The sequence below is a fragment of the Pteropus vampyrus genome, unplaced genomic scaffold, assembly GCF_000151845.1.
Source record: "Pteropus vampyrus isolate Shadow unplaced genomic scaffold, Pvam_2.0 Scaffold77, whole genome shotgun sequence".
In the NCBI taxonomy this organism is placed as follows: Eukaryota; Metazoa; Chordata; class Mammalia; order Chiroptera; family Pteropodidae; genus Pteropus; species Pteropus vampyrus.
In genome coordinates this window covers 2,658,904-2,674,735 of record NW_011888858.1, presented here as the reverse complement: position 1 = coordinate 2,674,735, position 15,832 = coordinate 2,658,904, and the positions used below count along the sequence as shown (strand labels likewise).

The 15,832-nt window shown below is 36.3% G+C and overlaps 1 protein-coding gene across 2 annotated transcripts in view; it reads left to right on the top strand.

The window, feature by feature from the left end:
• Positions 1 to 15,832, top strand: part of CEP135 (centrosomal protein 135) — a 66,093-nt gene that overhangs the window by 23,825 nt on the left and 26,436 nt on the right. For both annotated transcript variants that reach the window (XM_011362619.2, XM_023532099.1), the window contains 5 exons: positions 268 to 491; positions 4,345 to 4,497; positions 5,363 to 5,515; positions 9,288 to 9,365; positions 14,113 to 14,264. In XM_011362619.2, coding sequence (XP_011360921.1) covers positions 268 to 491; positions 4,345 to 4,497; positions 5,363 to 5,515; positions 9,288 to 9,365; positions 14,113 to 14,264 — 760 coding nt within the window. The remainder of the gene's footprint in view (positions 1 to 267; positions 492 to 4,344; positions 4,498 to 5,362; positions 5,516 to 9,287; positions 9,366 to 14,112; positions 14,265 to 15,832) is intronic.

The following is a 15,832-nucleotide window of genomic DNA, read 5'->3' as shown; positions in this document are numbered from 1 at the left end:
AATAGTACCCATTCTTGTGAATAAGACAAAAGCAGCAAGACTGACTTATTGGACTTTATTTAAACTTTTGATTTAATTTTCACTTCGTTATTTTTCTCCTTTCTTCTCAACATTTACCTCTTTGATATCTAGCAGTTGTGGGCAGAATACCAAACAGTTAATGATTTTTAGTAGCTTACATTCTAAAAGTTATTGGTATAATTTATTTGGCTAATTATACATTTTAAATGCAACACTGTTTTAAGATATAATTACTTTAATTTGCAGAAAGAGAACTTACTTTGGAAGTTGAGAGGATGAGGCTAGAACATGGAATAAAACGTCGAGACAAGTCACCTTCTCGTTTAGATACATTTCTGAAAGGTATAGAAGAAGAACGAGATTTTTATAAGAAAGAGCTAGAAAGACTTCAACATATAATACAGCGAAGATCTTGCTCTACAAATTATTCTGCACGTGAAAAAATTCCAATATTTAAAACACTAGAAAAGGTAACATCTCTTTATAAGAGTAATTGATAAGGCAAGAGAGTATCTTTCTGAACTAACTTTTCTGATTTAATACTGTATTAAATGTGACTTTGTTCATACTTGCTTTCAGAAAGTCTTTCTTAGTTTTGGTTTTCATTTTATTTTCTGACCGACACTATAGGGACACTGCATTAATTAGGAGAACTACTTAAGAACAAAGCATAACAAAACTACTTAAGAACAAAGCATACTGGAAATTAAGGAAAAATCAAACAGCTCATTAGGTATATGGAAGGAATGCAGGAGTTTCCAGAGTGTGGATTTCTAGAAAGCGGAACTAGGAATTCATGCTACTGGACGTTTCCTCTCTTTCTAGCCTTTACTTTTGGTATCAGCTGCATTTCCTCTCTCGAAGCAGAGTGGATTTTCCACATGGCAGGCAAGATGGCTTTATGCTATTCATAGCCTTAGACTGGACAGAAAGGTGGGTCACATTGTGCAGAACATGATTCTTCCATCTTAGCCATACAACAGGGAGGAAGTAGAAAGTGGAAGTAGGTTTGAGCAGATCATCCCATTTGTACCGTACAACCACATTTACAAATTGGTAGTCTAAGATATATAGTAGGTACAGTTAACTATGATTCATGAGAGATTAAAATTGTGTGTCTGTGTCAGTTCCTAATTATTTTCAATGTTTTATGAGTATCATTTGAGTTCTTTAGAGTTTTTTTAAGCTTTGGAGTTATAGGAGTCTTGTAGGTTTATATGACTCTAACATTATCTACACACCAGAGGAAATTAGGGGAAGTTGGGAGTACCCTCATTAAAACTCAAAACTTTTTATTTCAGACTTGGCTAAATTTGCCAGTTGTATCATCTTTTTCCTGAAAATACCTTGTCAACTGTCAAATGGTTTTGAGTTGTTTTCTGGTTAGAGTTTGTTTTTTAACCTCATTGGCTAATGGCTGAATTTGGTTTACAGGTGTCAGTATAAACACTATAATATGTTCTCTATTATAAACAATGAATTGGTGGGAAAATACAGTGTAAATTAATTTATGTGTCACTAAGTTGTTTTTTTAAATTCCATATACACTTAGGACTCAGGAAAAATAAATCACCAAATTGGCCACCTTCATCATGTAGGAGAATCTTGCACAAAATTATTGTTTAGTTTAATCAAGTATTTATTAAATAGAACTGAGTAGATAAATATCTCAAAGCGTTTAACCTAAATTTTTAATTCAGTTGCTTGGTATGGATTTAGTCAAAAGACAAATAAGAAATTCTGGTAAGGTACTAGTAAAATTAGGAGAGACTTTTTCCCCTTTAACTTATTTACTTTCTTGAAATGTTCTGATGTTACGTGACATAGATATTTTATCTTCCAACGTTTAGAGGTTAGGGTGTTCAGAGCATTTTAGAGTCCCAGTAATAAATTGCAGCCATGGTAGGAAAGAGTGAGTCTGTACATGAACGAAATGGGTGGAATGTTCAGTCATGAGTGCTGGGAACTAGAGAGTGCATCCCCACCTAAAATTGAGTATTTTAAACGTGTTTGGAAACACTTGGTTCGCAAACAGCAAAGACCACTTCAAAGCTGGATTTAGTACAAGCTGTGAGTTTTCAACTCCTGCTTTATGGGAAACTCTTAGCACAGTTTCTTGGGATTGCAACTCAGAAAAAAATTTTAACATTTTTAATATCAGTGATCTTTATCAGCAATACACCCATTGCTCTGTTGTCTGGAAAGGGCACGGTCCCCTTTCACCTTGTACTCACCATCGTTCCAACTGTGCGTTTTCAGTATAGTGCAGTGGAAAGTGCTTTTGGAGTTGGAGACCTGATCAAAGTTCTCACATCACAGACTGGCTTTATGACCTTGGAATCCCAGTTTCTTCATTTGCAAAGTGAGGAAAGTAACTACCTCTTATGAAGATTATATGAGCTAACTTGCATAAGGGTCCAGTGTAACATCTAGTTCCTAGTAAATGTTTCATTTCCTTATTATTTGCTGGTTCCAAGCTCATCAGGTCTAGGTCAAAAGTCAAGTTCAGTTCAACAGATATATACTGAAAACTTGCTCTGAATGAGGTCCCGGGGATAAGAGAAAAAAGACATAGTTCTTATCCTCATAACCTTCAGCATTGTCTGTGTGTGACCTTGTGTTTGTGTATGCGTGTGTGTGTGTGTGTTTTGAGAACAATGAAGTGGTAAAAGGGAGTTATTAACAATTATGTTTTAACACAAATATAAATATATACAAGATACATTTTAAAAAGAGCTAGAGTTCCTGCTTAAGAAGGCCATTCAATAAATATTAGGGAATTCATTTTACGAGCTATGATGCTAGGCACTGAAGATGTGGTGAATAATACCAGATAACCTACTATATTCCTCATAAAGCTTATATTTTGGTGGTAAAGACATATATTAAACACATAATCATATAAATGACTGTCATCTCATTTATAATAACTGTTAATGAAAAAAGAATATAGGAAAGATTCAGAATGCTATGGAAGTATATAGAGGGAGATCTCAATTAGATTGGAGAATCTGGAAGGACTCCTTAGAAAAAGTGACATTTAAGCTGAGACCTAGATAATAATGAAAATACACTGTTAAATCCTTATTCAGCGAGCTCTCCTTTCTTGAAGTGCACCAGACCACTTCCTTTCCGTAAGATATTTAGGTGTGGTTAGGTTACAGATTTTCTTTTATAGTTATTTAAGCCTTGATTAAGAACTCAAACTGTAATCTGCTTTTGTCCTAGAAGATATTTTATCCTTTAAGGTATCCAGATACGTAATCTCATCCATATGCCTTGATTTTGCTTATTTAACCAAGAAGATAACATATTTCCAAATGGTAGGTGAAGAGTTCCTCACAGATATTATCACTTACCAAGTCTACATTGGACATGGTATGTGCACAGTAGATATTGAATAACATATGTCAGGATGCTTTCCAGTGTATCAAATTAACAGATTATCTCTACCTAGGGCTTTTGAATTTAGTACTTTAACATTAAGAAACCATAGATCCCAAATCTACATTTACCATCTTTATTTTCCACAGTAGCTGTGAAGATAGTACATCTTTTCATTATGCTAGAATAATAGGTAGAATCTTGTTTTAGAAATGTCAGAAGTAGCTTAATGTACACTGCCTGGTAGAAATATTTACATTTATCTGATTGCAAAAATAGACCTCACATTAGTTTGAAGCTAGGAGAGTTGGAGATTGGTGCACCTGGAACATTGATCTTAAATTCAGTCACAGGAAACACTGAGGAGTATGCTAGGCTGCTATAGTTACTTGCACTGGGTGAGCAGGCACATAGTACCTCCTAGTCTTTTTCCTGGAGAGGGTTATAAACTAGCGGTTCCCAGCAATTAGCATGCACCAGAATCCCCTGGACCGCTTGATAAACTACAGTTACTGGGCCTTCTCCCCAGAGTTTGTGATTAAGTAGGTCTGGGGTGGGCGCCAAAACTTGCATGTCTTAACCGTTTTCTAGAGGCTGCTGATGCTTCTGGTCTGCAGATTATACTTTAGTTATCACCAGTGTAAATAACTCCGGGACAATGACACTTGAAGCATCTGATGGAATCTGATCAAATAATATCACTGGCAGCAGGGTCCCTTTCTCGGAACTTGAAGGCCAGGAAATTTGCTCCAGTACTGCCAACTCTGTTGTTTCCTGCTCTCATTATTGATTAAAAATTGTGTTCCTTAACTACATTAAAGGAACTTGTGTCCTTTTTGTCTGTTAGTATCTTGTAGTCAGCCTCACCAGCATCCTTGTGACAACCTTGTGGTGATAATTATAACAAATGATAACTTCTGTTTTTAAATTATGTTTCAGGGTGATTACAATTCAGAAATTCATCTGATCACAAGAGAAAGAGATGAACTTCAGCATATGCTGGAAAAGTTTGAAAAATATATGGAGGATATACAGTCCAATGTTAAATTATTGACAGCAGAAAGAGATAAACTAAGTGTCTTATATAATGAAGTAAGAAATTGATTATAATTAAGCTAACAGATTATATAGACTCAGTTAACTATAATGGAGCCAGTATATAACCTTTAAAGTACTGTAATATATGGACGTTGTATTCATTCATGGTTAGAATTATAAGTAGTAGTTTCTTCTATCATCTTGTTCCCAAAGCAGAGATTTATATTATTTCTCCATGTTTATTCTTTTCTCTTCTGTGTGTCAGGTCAGTTAAAGATAATCTAAAACTACCTGGAACAGGTCTTCGACTGACTCTAAGCCACGTTAATTCTTGGGATTCAGATGTGTTAGGATATCTCTATCAAACAGTGGGTAGCACCCACTATTTGAGGGGGGTTGGTATATTGGGTGTTAAGGACTTAGTCCCTAGTGAGAAAACTCTAGGGAAGAGAGACTGCGGCTTGGCCCAGTCAGAAGCCAAGGTGAATCTGAGCAAAGCATGGTATCTATCACATAATTTGTTCTTATGCCAATCTCCCATGAAATCCTGCTACTTCAAGAGGGTAAGAAGGACATGCAAGTTAAAAGGTCAAGTTGAAAAAGCTGTTTTCACTTTTGGAACTTTTTTGGGATTCTGATCCACTTCTGGGCTTTCCTCACTCTTAGCTTAGATTTCAGCTTTCTTGGGTCTGCTTAGTTAACTACTAGTTGTCCATCTACTATCTGGTTTCCAAAATTTTGTGCCTAGCACTTCCCACAATCTCCTTTTCTTTTTGTTTTTCCTCTTCTTCCCCTTCCCCTCCTCCCCCTCCTCGGAATGTGGAAAGAGAACAAAGGTAAAATGTGTTTAGCTTGCCTCTTTTTTTTAACCGAGAGAATATGCAAAGTGTTTTTTATTTATATCTTTTAATTCTTTAAGGCTCTGGTAGAATTATCTTCACTAAGACAAGAATCCACCCAAAGCACAGTCTCCCATAATATTGTTAGTCTTATGGAAAAAGAAAAGGAACTTGTATTATCTGACTTAAGAAGGATTATGGCAGAAAAGGAAGCTTTAAAAGACAAGTTAAAAGTAAGTAATAAGGTTGCCTTATTTTTGAAAGGTATTTTATTAAGAAAAAGGGAGATCTTGATACATGTTTTCCTGTGAAGTGACTATTTAGAATGTACAACTAGATCAGGGGTTGGCAAACAGAGGCACATGAGCCAAATGCAGACCACCGTGTTTTTTGTATGGCCTATGGACTAAGAATGGTGTTTACATTTCTAAATCATTGAGAAAATATCAGAATATTTCATGACAAGTGGAAGTTTTAAAATTTAAATTTCATTGTTGGTAAATGTTATTGGAACCGTGCTCATTCATTTACATATTCTGTGTGGCTTCTTTGTGCTACAGTGGCAGAGTTGGGTAATGACAACAACTTATCTCTTGCCATTCTGATTGCGTGTCCTTGCCTTTCCCATCCTCTAGATAGGGCATTTGATTCTTTTCTTTATTCACTTTGTTTATTCCATTTAATATACTTCTCATCTCAGATAATGTGTTTTTCATTTCAGACTGGTTCCATTTTATAATTTCCATTTCCATTTTTATGTTTTTTATCTCTTTGTTGAAGTTCTCACTGAATTTATCTACACTTCCCAAAAGTTCATTGAGCATCTTTATAGCCAGTGTTTTGAATCCTGCATCTGTTGTTAGATTACTTGACTCCATTGTATCTGGATCTCTGTTCTCTTCTCTCATATGGTTTCTGCTTCTTTGTCTTCTCATTTTGGCTGCCTTTCTGTGTCTGTTTCTATGTACTAAGAAAGCTCCTAAGTCTCCTGGTCTTATTAGTGTGTATTTGTGAAGTAGGTGTCCAGTGGCACAGTTCTGAGAGGGGTTCAGCTGCAGGCCAAATTTAGCCCAAGCCTCTGCCCCTCTGGGGCCACCTGTTAAGATTCAGCAAGCAATCCACAGATGCTGTGCTTATAGTCACCTCAAAGGGCCTCACCAGAAACCGAGGCCAGCTGCCTCCAGTGTGAGTCTAGGTGCTGCTCAGCAAGGAGCACCTGACTCACTGAGGACACAACTGGATGTGGCTTGGGTGGGGCCCTGAATTAGGGAAGGCGGGGTGTCAGGGAACCCTCTGGGCAGAGCGACATCTGTTATCCAGTTTGATGACATCACAGATATGGCTGCTCTGTGTCTGCTCACTGGGAGGGGGGAGGGCTGAACTGGGAACAATGGATATTGCTGGCACTTCTGTAAAGAGCGAGCCTTGCCTCAGTCCTCACTCCGACAGTGTCTCCTTGTAAGTCCCTGGTGTCCCCTGCATGCAGCCAGATTGGCACTGGTGCTCAGAGTGAGCATTCCGCACCTGTGAAAATCCACTCGCAGACACGGCCTCTTTAGAGGCATCTGCCGCAGCCTCTGTCTCACTTAGCTGCTTGAGACCAGGCAGCCCTGCGTCCTCACCACTTCCTACCTTCTGCCGTTGCAGGGTGATTTCTTGGATTTCTCCCTAGTTGTATGACTTGTTCATCTAGATCCCAGGCGATTTTTCCTTGCTGCTTCTCCTTGTTTCCATCACAACTTTGATTTGTTCGCCAAAGGGATGTACAGAGCTTCTATCATCTATGCCATTTTTTTCGGTCCTCTAGTGGCAGTATTTTATATTTCCTTTTTTAATCTCAAAAAAAGAGTACATTATTATACATAAAGCAAGTACTCAGTACAGAATAAGAACTCAATATTAACTGTTCTTGTTACTATTATAGAGTACATAGTTTACTTCCAAAAATATGTTACTGACTTAATGTTTAGAAATTAGTAGCTAAAATTAAGAATAAGAACATTTAAGCATTAATTATCAGGTAGTCTTTATGCCATAAATTTTCAGTTCACGTTTTACACCAACAGAATACTTTCAATCAGGTAATTTTGGAATGCTGCCCTCTAGAGGCACATTTTTTAATAAAAATAAATGTTAAAATGACCAGACAGATAACTTATGTGCAGTATGGCAGTTTTTAGTACAAGCTACTGACTTTCTGTATCCTTTTCTATATCTTTTGAAATGACCAGGGAATGTAAAAATAGGATTGCAAAATGCAGTAGTATTGAAAACTCAGAAAAAGTGGTATTCATATTAGCAGAATCTTTGTGCCTAGTATGAGGCAGGATTTATGAGTTTACAACAGGTCTTTTACTTAAAAACTGAATCATCTCACGTCTTAAATCTCCTCTAATACTTTCTTATTATGCCACTGTCCACTCAGTTGTCGAATCCAGGAATCATTACTGACACCTTTCTCCATGAAAGCTTATTTCTCTCAATCACCAAGTCCTATCAGTGCTACCTCTTAAATAATATTTAATGTTTATTAAGCTCTTTCCATGTGGGAGGCTTTGTAGCAAGTGCTTTTTACATGGGCTATCTCAGTAAATCTTCACAATTGCCTTTTCAGATAAGTGATGCTTACAGATGTGGTTTCTGAGTTTAAATTATTTGCCCAAGATGACCTACTTATGAAGCCACAAGGGGTCTGGCTCCTGAGGTCACATTAGTTTCTTTTGAATATGTCTAGTTCTTTCCATTTTCTTGCTACCATCCTGTTCTGGCCATTATTGTCTCTCAAATGCATTGGGGTATTAGCAGCCTCTCAAAACTATATTTCACACTGAAGTCAGAGTCATCTTTCCAATCCAATAAATCTAATCATGTAACTTCCTATTTAAAATCCATTAACTGTTTCCAAGAATTTCAATGATTGGCCCTTGCCTACTTCTAGATCTAGCTTCTTTTCCCCAAACAGATCTCCCTCTTTCCCCAACCCTGATTTTCTCAACTCCAGGCTTAATGAACTTTTCCTTAACCCAGCTTTCTACGTAGGCTATTGGAAAATTCTTCACCCCTTTCAGTTCTCACACCTGGTTAATTTCTATTCATCCTTTAGAGCCAGGTTAAAAATCATTTGCCCACATGGGAAATGGACTCTAGACTCTAGATTCCCTTGCAGTATGTTGCCATAAAGTTCCTTTTTTCATGGATTTTATTTTAGAATCTTTTTAAGGTTTGTCTTTTCTACTAGGCTGTAGTATCTATGACATCAGAGACTATCCATTTTACTGTATTCCTCACATCTTGCTTGGTGCTTGGTATGTAGTACATACCCATAATTTGAGTGATTTAATAAATGAAAAAAATGCATACAACACAGCAACCCTTTCAACCAAAAGTGTAATCCAAACTTCAGTTGCTTTATTTATTTTTAATGAATGAAGTAGATGAAAGTTTGAATCTACTAGATTCACTAGAAAAATTCTCAGAGAACACCAACTTAATGTCACTTGTCCTAGACTTAGCATCAGCAAGAGTTGAATAAGGTAATAGCAATTGTGTTTACGTTATTGACCAGCCCATTCTTGAAAGTGATATTTTGCATATCCCTATAATATTCTGTTCCCTGTGTCTTTCTCTTCTCATCTTTTCTTCCTTTACACTCTGTGCCTCTTTTATCTCTGGAAAAGGCATACTCCCAAGCTTATTTAAGCAGCTGGTTTTTTCCCTTTATGGTTGTGTTAATGGATTGATCTGTGTATATCTTTATAAACGAATCTATACCATTCGGTGTCTTCTGTTATAATCACACACGGAGGTAGAGTGTAAAAGGTGAGACCCTCTTGTGCTTTGTTTTTCAACTAAAACATCGTTTTTATAAAATGTCTGATTTTCTTTCTAAAACATTCTGTTATAAAACAATAAGTGGAATAAATAGTACTGTAGGCTTGCATTGCTTTGGTAAATTGGTTTTATTATCTGATGTAAATGGACATATTCTATAAAATTTGCTTTCAGAATCTCCAGGAAATGAGTCTTCTTGGAAAATCGGAATTAGAGAAAACTATTGAACATTTGACATGTATTAATCACCAGGTAATTTATCAAACTGGATTTGGGATATATTGTGTTGTATGAATGTCTATTTCAATTATAGTTTTAATATACTATATGTTTTTAAAATTACAAAGTAGTATGCTAGAGAGGCTGTATAATAGTGATAGGAGTGTGTACTCTGAAGGCTGACTCCTTGGGCTCAAAACCATCTCTTTTGCCTATTTCCTGTACTTAAACTTTCCGCCCCTTAATTTCTTTATTTGTAAAATGAGAATGTACTTAACTTTGTGAAGATTAAATGAGTTAATTATATCAGGAACTTAGAAGAATCACTGGCATGTTGTAAGTACTCAGCAGGTATTAGCATGTTGATTGTTGTTTAGCTCTTGTTAAAAAATATGATTCAGACATAGAGTGAAAAGTAAAATTCACTTTCATTCTTTATTGCTTTCTCTAGAAATAGAATTTTTAAAAAATTGGTAGGAGTTCTTGCAGTCTTTTTTCTCTCTGTGTTTCATTTTGCCTAGTTTACTATGTCTCCACCATTTTTATTTCTCTTAAGTCCCTCTCACTCCAGCTTGCCCTGAGGCTGAAAGTTAGAATTAATGAACTGGAAAATATATCTAAAATATTAAAAGTCATTGGAAAGAGAATGGGACATAGAAAATATAAATAAGTTAAAGTCTTAGAGAATAAAGTGAGAAAGTCTAACATATATTTAGTCAGAATTCTGGGAGAATATAATAGAATGTGGGGGAGGCAGTAGTTGAAGAAATAATAACTGATAATTTTCTAAGTATTATGAAAATAGGAATCCTCTGAATCAGAACGTGCAGTAAATTCTGGTAGCATGACAAATCTTAAGATAAATAAATAGAAATCTTATACCATTTTAATAGTGACAAATAATACAAGATACCTATGTATAAATTTTCAGGGTCTTTATGGAAAACATTATGAAACATTATTGAAAGACATCAGAGAAGACAAATAAGTGGAGAGATATATCAGATTTATAAAAAAAGTGACATATCAGGTTTATAAAAATGTAAATTCTCCCCAATGTAATCTATAGAGTTGATGTAGTTCTATCTGAAACTCCAAGAATGTATGTGTGTGGGGGATGTGTGTGTGTGTGTGTGTGTGTGAGAAAATTCACAGATTTTTAATTTTTCATAGAAGCAAAGAGCCAAGAATCACAAAGAATTTTTAAAGAACATGGTGTGGAAATTGTCCTATCAGATAAGAAGGCTTTGGAGCTAGTGCAGTGCACAGAGATTAAGGGAGAATGATAAGACCCAGTAGAGAAAGTGAAACCATAAACCCACAAATATATGGAAACTTGATATATGAAGGACTCACTCATCATTAGAGAAAGGATGGATTATTCAGTAATTGTTTCTGGGACAATTGACTATTCATATATATGTATATAAAAAAATCATTGGATCTTATCCCAAATTTACCATACCCCCAAATTGGTTCAAGATTACTTGCAACCTTGAATATTTAAGAAATTGCTACAATTTTTAAAAGGAAATCTTTTTGACCTTAGAGAAATAATAATAGCATCATATCTCTAGCATTTACTATGGCACTTTTCTTAACATTTTACATATATTATGTTAATTCTTACAACCATATGAAGTAAATGCTTATATCCTCATTTTACAGATAATGAAACTGAGGCAGAAGGGATGGATACTAGCCCAAGATCACAGAGCTAGGCGATGTCTGGTTCTAGAGTGTGTGCTCCTAAGCAAGACACAATTAAGTTTATTTCATTAAAGGAAACATAGATATTAAATGAGACCACTTTCACAAGGACATCTTTGTTTATCAAATAGCCATGAATTGAAAAGACAAGCCGCTAATTGAGAGAACAACTTGCTACACAGAAGATGTGAGTTGACACTTCATGGCAGAAAAAATTACAAATAGTTAATAAACATAAAAAGTTCTGCCTTAATAAGAGGGAAGTACAAATTAAAACTGCAGTGAAATCATTTCACATCTATGAGGTCATCATAAATTAACAAGTTATAACAAGTATTATTAGCGAGTGTATATAGCTTCTGGAAGTGCAAATGGCTACCTCTTTGGAGAATAATTTGACATTGTCTAGCAGGGCATGCCCTATGAGTCAGCAAATCCACTTCTAGATGCAGACCCTGGGTGGAGGTCAGCAAACTATGGCCCCCAGACCAGATCTAGCTTCCAGTCTGTTTTTATAATAAAGTTTTCAGTGGAACACAGCCATGCTCATGGTTTACATATTACCTGTGGCTGTTTTATGTTACAGTGATATAGTAGCAACAGACGATAGGGCTCACAAAGCCTAAGATACTCTCTGGCAGAAAATGAAAAACAATATAGATGCCAGTTGTGAGGAAAATAGATAAATGGTGGCAATTCATACAGTGGAGTGTTTAGAGCAGTGAAAATGAATGAACAAGAGCTACACACATCAATATGCATGAATCTTACACATAATATTGAAGAAAATATGCAGTATGATTCCACTTATGTAGCATTTAAAAACATACAGACCTAAATTATATTGTTTACAGATTCACACAGATGGGGTACACTAAGGAAAAGCAAGAAATGAAAAATACCAGACTCAGGATGGTGGGTGGGCGTTGGGGAATGTGATTGGAGACTGTTCACAAGAGATTTTAAAGGTTCAGGTAACATTTTTTAAGCCATACGATGGATACACAAATGTTCAATTTTTATTCTTTACACCGTATGTGTACTCTTATTTGTGCAAGATACACCAAGAAATTCTGAAAGGTTTGTAAGGGGAAAAAAGTTTTCTTGTCCATCACCCTATTCTGAAAACTACCACTCACAATACTTTTAACTTTTCTCCTGGTGTTTATCTCTGTTTTTAAATAATGTACTTGTGCTACGTAGTCTTACTTTATTGATTTAAGATTATTTAGTGAATTTCCATGATGGTAGACGATAGCTCTACTTATCTGAGAATGTCTTTCATACTTTTAACTTTTTTTGTTACTCTATCTCCTAACCTTTCTATTGAGTTTAAAAAATTTAGTTATATTTTTTAAATTTCCAAAATGACTTTAGAAAGAGGTGAGAGATTTCTGGAGTGTGGGGGCCCCAGTATATAGACCCTCAGCCAGTCTTCTTGTTCAGTTTTGCTCCTGATCACAGCCTACCACTCGGTGCCACCACATATTGAGCTTCTTCGGGGTAAATCATCTGGCTGCACATTGGTATTTCCTCTTGTGGTCCCTTTAGATCAGTGGTGCTCAACTCAGGTCAGTTCTGCCTCCTAGGAGATAATTTGGCAATATCTGGAGAATTTTCGATTGTCACAACTAGGGGAGAAGGTGCATCTTGTATCTAGTAGGTAGAGACCAAAGATGGTACTAAACATCCTACAAATGCACAGGATAGCTCCCCTCCCCTCAACAAAGAACTATCTGGCCCCAAGTGTTAGTAGTTCCTAGGTTCAGAAACTGCTTTAGATTATATCTTTCTTTGATTTTGGTCTCTATTCAGTCTATTCTTTTTGTCTTCCACAAGATATTGAAGACATTTCTCCATTCTTGTTTTCTTTTTTTTCCCTCTACGTCCTTAAGAATGTATAAATATTTATTTATTTATTTATTTTTACTGTCATTTTAACACTGTTTCCAGAGGAAAGAGAGTGTGGTCAGTTCAACAAAATGTGTGTGGTCAGTTTCAGTTTTAAGTGGAAGACTTATATTTATCACTAATATTTCTTGGTTTAGAATTTTATATATCAATTATTATTCCATCTAGAATTTATTTTATATGTAAAATTAAATAGAAATCTGTCTAATATTTTTCTTCAATAAGTGGCTGTCCCAACTCTATTTTTAAAGAGTTTATTCTCTTTCCACTTCCTTAAAATGCTACCTTTTCTAAATTTCCCTCTGTATACATGTATTTGCTTGTCCATTTCTATGTGAAATCCACACTCTTTTTAATTACAGTAGCTTTCTAATTTATTTTGGAGTCTTATAAGACAAATCTACTTGCATTTTTCCCCCACCCCCAATTTTCCTATCTTTTCCATACATTTTTTTCCTTAATTTTAGAATGAAATCTAAGCCACTACCCTTTATTTTAAAAAAAGTTATGTTAAGATTCTTATTGAAATTTCATTAAATTTAACAGTTATTTCAGGAAATTTTAATACATTTTCAATATTGTGTTTTCATTCAGAAACATGGTATGTCTTAACATTAAGTCAGGTTATGTTTTATCCCTTAAAATAAAATTTTACAGTTTCTTTATATGTCTTGCTCATTTGTGTTTGGGTTACAGTATTTTTTTTAACTAATAATTATTGGGGTGACATTGATTAATAAAATCAAATAAGTTTCAAGTGTGTGTTCACCGCCTAAATGGGTTACAGTATTTTCTGCTCTGATTTTTTTTTTTAAATTCAGTCCTATCTACTTACTGTTCTTTAGCAATTCCTCAAAATTTTTCTCCGTTAATTGTTTCTCTTCCCGTTTTCATTGTTATGGATATAGTCTTTTCCTTTCCTGCCTTTTTTTTTTTTTGCATCTTTTCTTTCATTTCAGTAATATTGAAAAGTAGAGATAAATGTGTATGCCCATTCTAATATATAAAACCTAAAGTGTACACGTGACTTTAAAGTATTTTTAAATAAATTTATTTCCTTCATTTTCTTCAATAAATGTTATTAAAATGTGCTTAAGGAAAACTTAATGAAAACAAAACTGAGACATATACCTATTAATTTTTAAAATTTAAATTATAGCTTGAAGACGAAAACTGTGAATTAAAGTCTAAAATTTTAATAATGAAAGAAGCAATAGATTCACTAGAGAGCAAAGCAAAACTTCAAGCCCATAAACTTAACCATGTGGCTGGTGACTCCTCTCTTCAGAAAACAGAGATGAATTCACTTAGGTAAGTTTATGGAATTTTTTTGTTATTTCTCTCCTGGGAAAAAGTTTGTGGCTATGTAAGATTCATTATGGTGGCATTTTGGGACTAGGCTTTATGAGCAGTAGTTCCCAAAGTTGCCCTGGCCGCGGAATCATGTAGAGAGCTTTTGAAAAGTTTGAATTTGGGGGCTGATCTCTGGAGGTTCTTATTCACTGTGTGAATCTGAGCAAGTTTTGAGTATCTGTATTTTTAAAGACTTCACAGATTGATATGATCACAGGCAAGTTTTTGTACTTACCTTTTTCAAAAATCCCTCTAACAAATACTTCACATTTGTGTTCCATAGTGCAGGATTGCTGAAAATTCCTAATTTTTTGCTACCTATGTCATTGTCCTTCTCTTTCTTCTTTCAAAGAAATATAAAATCAGAGTATTCATATACAGAGTCTAAAAAAAGTGATATATCTGATTAATGATAAGAAGGTCAGTATGGAAAAATAGGCTGTATCTACAGGAGGAGTCAGATTTTGACGAACTTGGTATGATAACCAAGAGGGTCTCGATTTTACCTTAAAAACATAGAAAATAAATTTTTAACTATGGGTGTGACATGAACAGCATGCCTTTTAAGATGTGAACTCTGGAGAGGAAAAGAAATGGTGTAGATGATAGAGGCTCTGTTCATCCCTTTGGCGAACAAATCAAAGTTGTGATGGAAACAAGGAGAAGCAGCAAGGAAAAATCGCCTGGGATCTAGATGAACAAGTCATACAACTAGGGAGAAATCCAAGAAATCACCCTGCAATGGCAGAAGGTAGGGCGGGGCGAGGACGTGGGGTGGCCCAGGATAGAGCAGCCGAGTGGGACAGAGGCTGCGGCTGCGGCAGCAGCAGCAGCAGCAGCAGCAGCAGCAGCAGCAGCAGCAGCAGCAGCAGCTGCAGCAGCAGCAGCAGAAGAAGAAGCCTCTTAAAGGGGATGCCTCCGCAAGTGGATTTTCACAGTGACGGACCTGCTTGCTCTGCAGCGCTGTTTCGGCTGCGCTCAGGGGGCACCAGGGACTTACAAGGAGACACTGTCGGAGTGAGGACTGAGGCAAGGCTCGCTCTTTACAGAAGTGCCAGCAATATCCATTGTTTCCTGTTCAGCCCTCCCTGCTCCCAGTGCGCAGACACAGAGCAGCCATATCTGTGATGTCATCAAACTGGATAACAGATGTCGCTCTGCCCAGAGGGTTCCCTGACACCCCGCCTTCCCTAATTCAGGGCCCCACCCAAGCCACATCCAGTTGTGTCCTCAGTGAGTCAGGTGCTCCTTGCTGAGCAGCACCTAGACTCACACTGGAGGCAGCTGGCCTCGGTTTCTGGCGAGGCCCTTTGAGGTGACTATAAGCACAGCATCTGTGGATTGCTTGCTGAATCTTAACAGGTGGCCCCAGAGGGGCAGAGGCTTGGGCTAAATTTGGCCTGCAGCTGAACCCCTCTTAGGACTGTGCCACTGGACACCTACTTCACAAATACACACTAATAAGACCAGGAGACTTAGGAGCTTTCTTAGTACATAGAAACAGACACAGAAAGGCAGCCAAAATG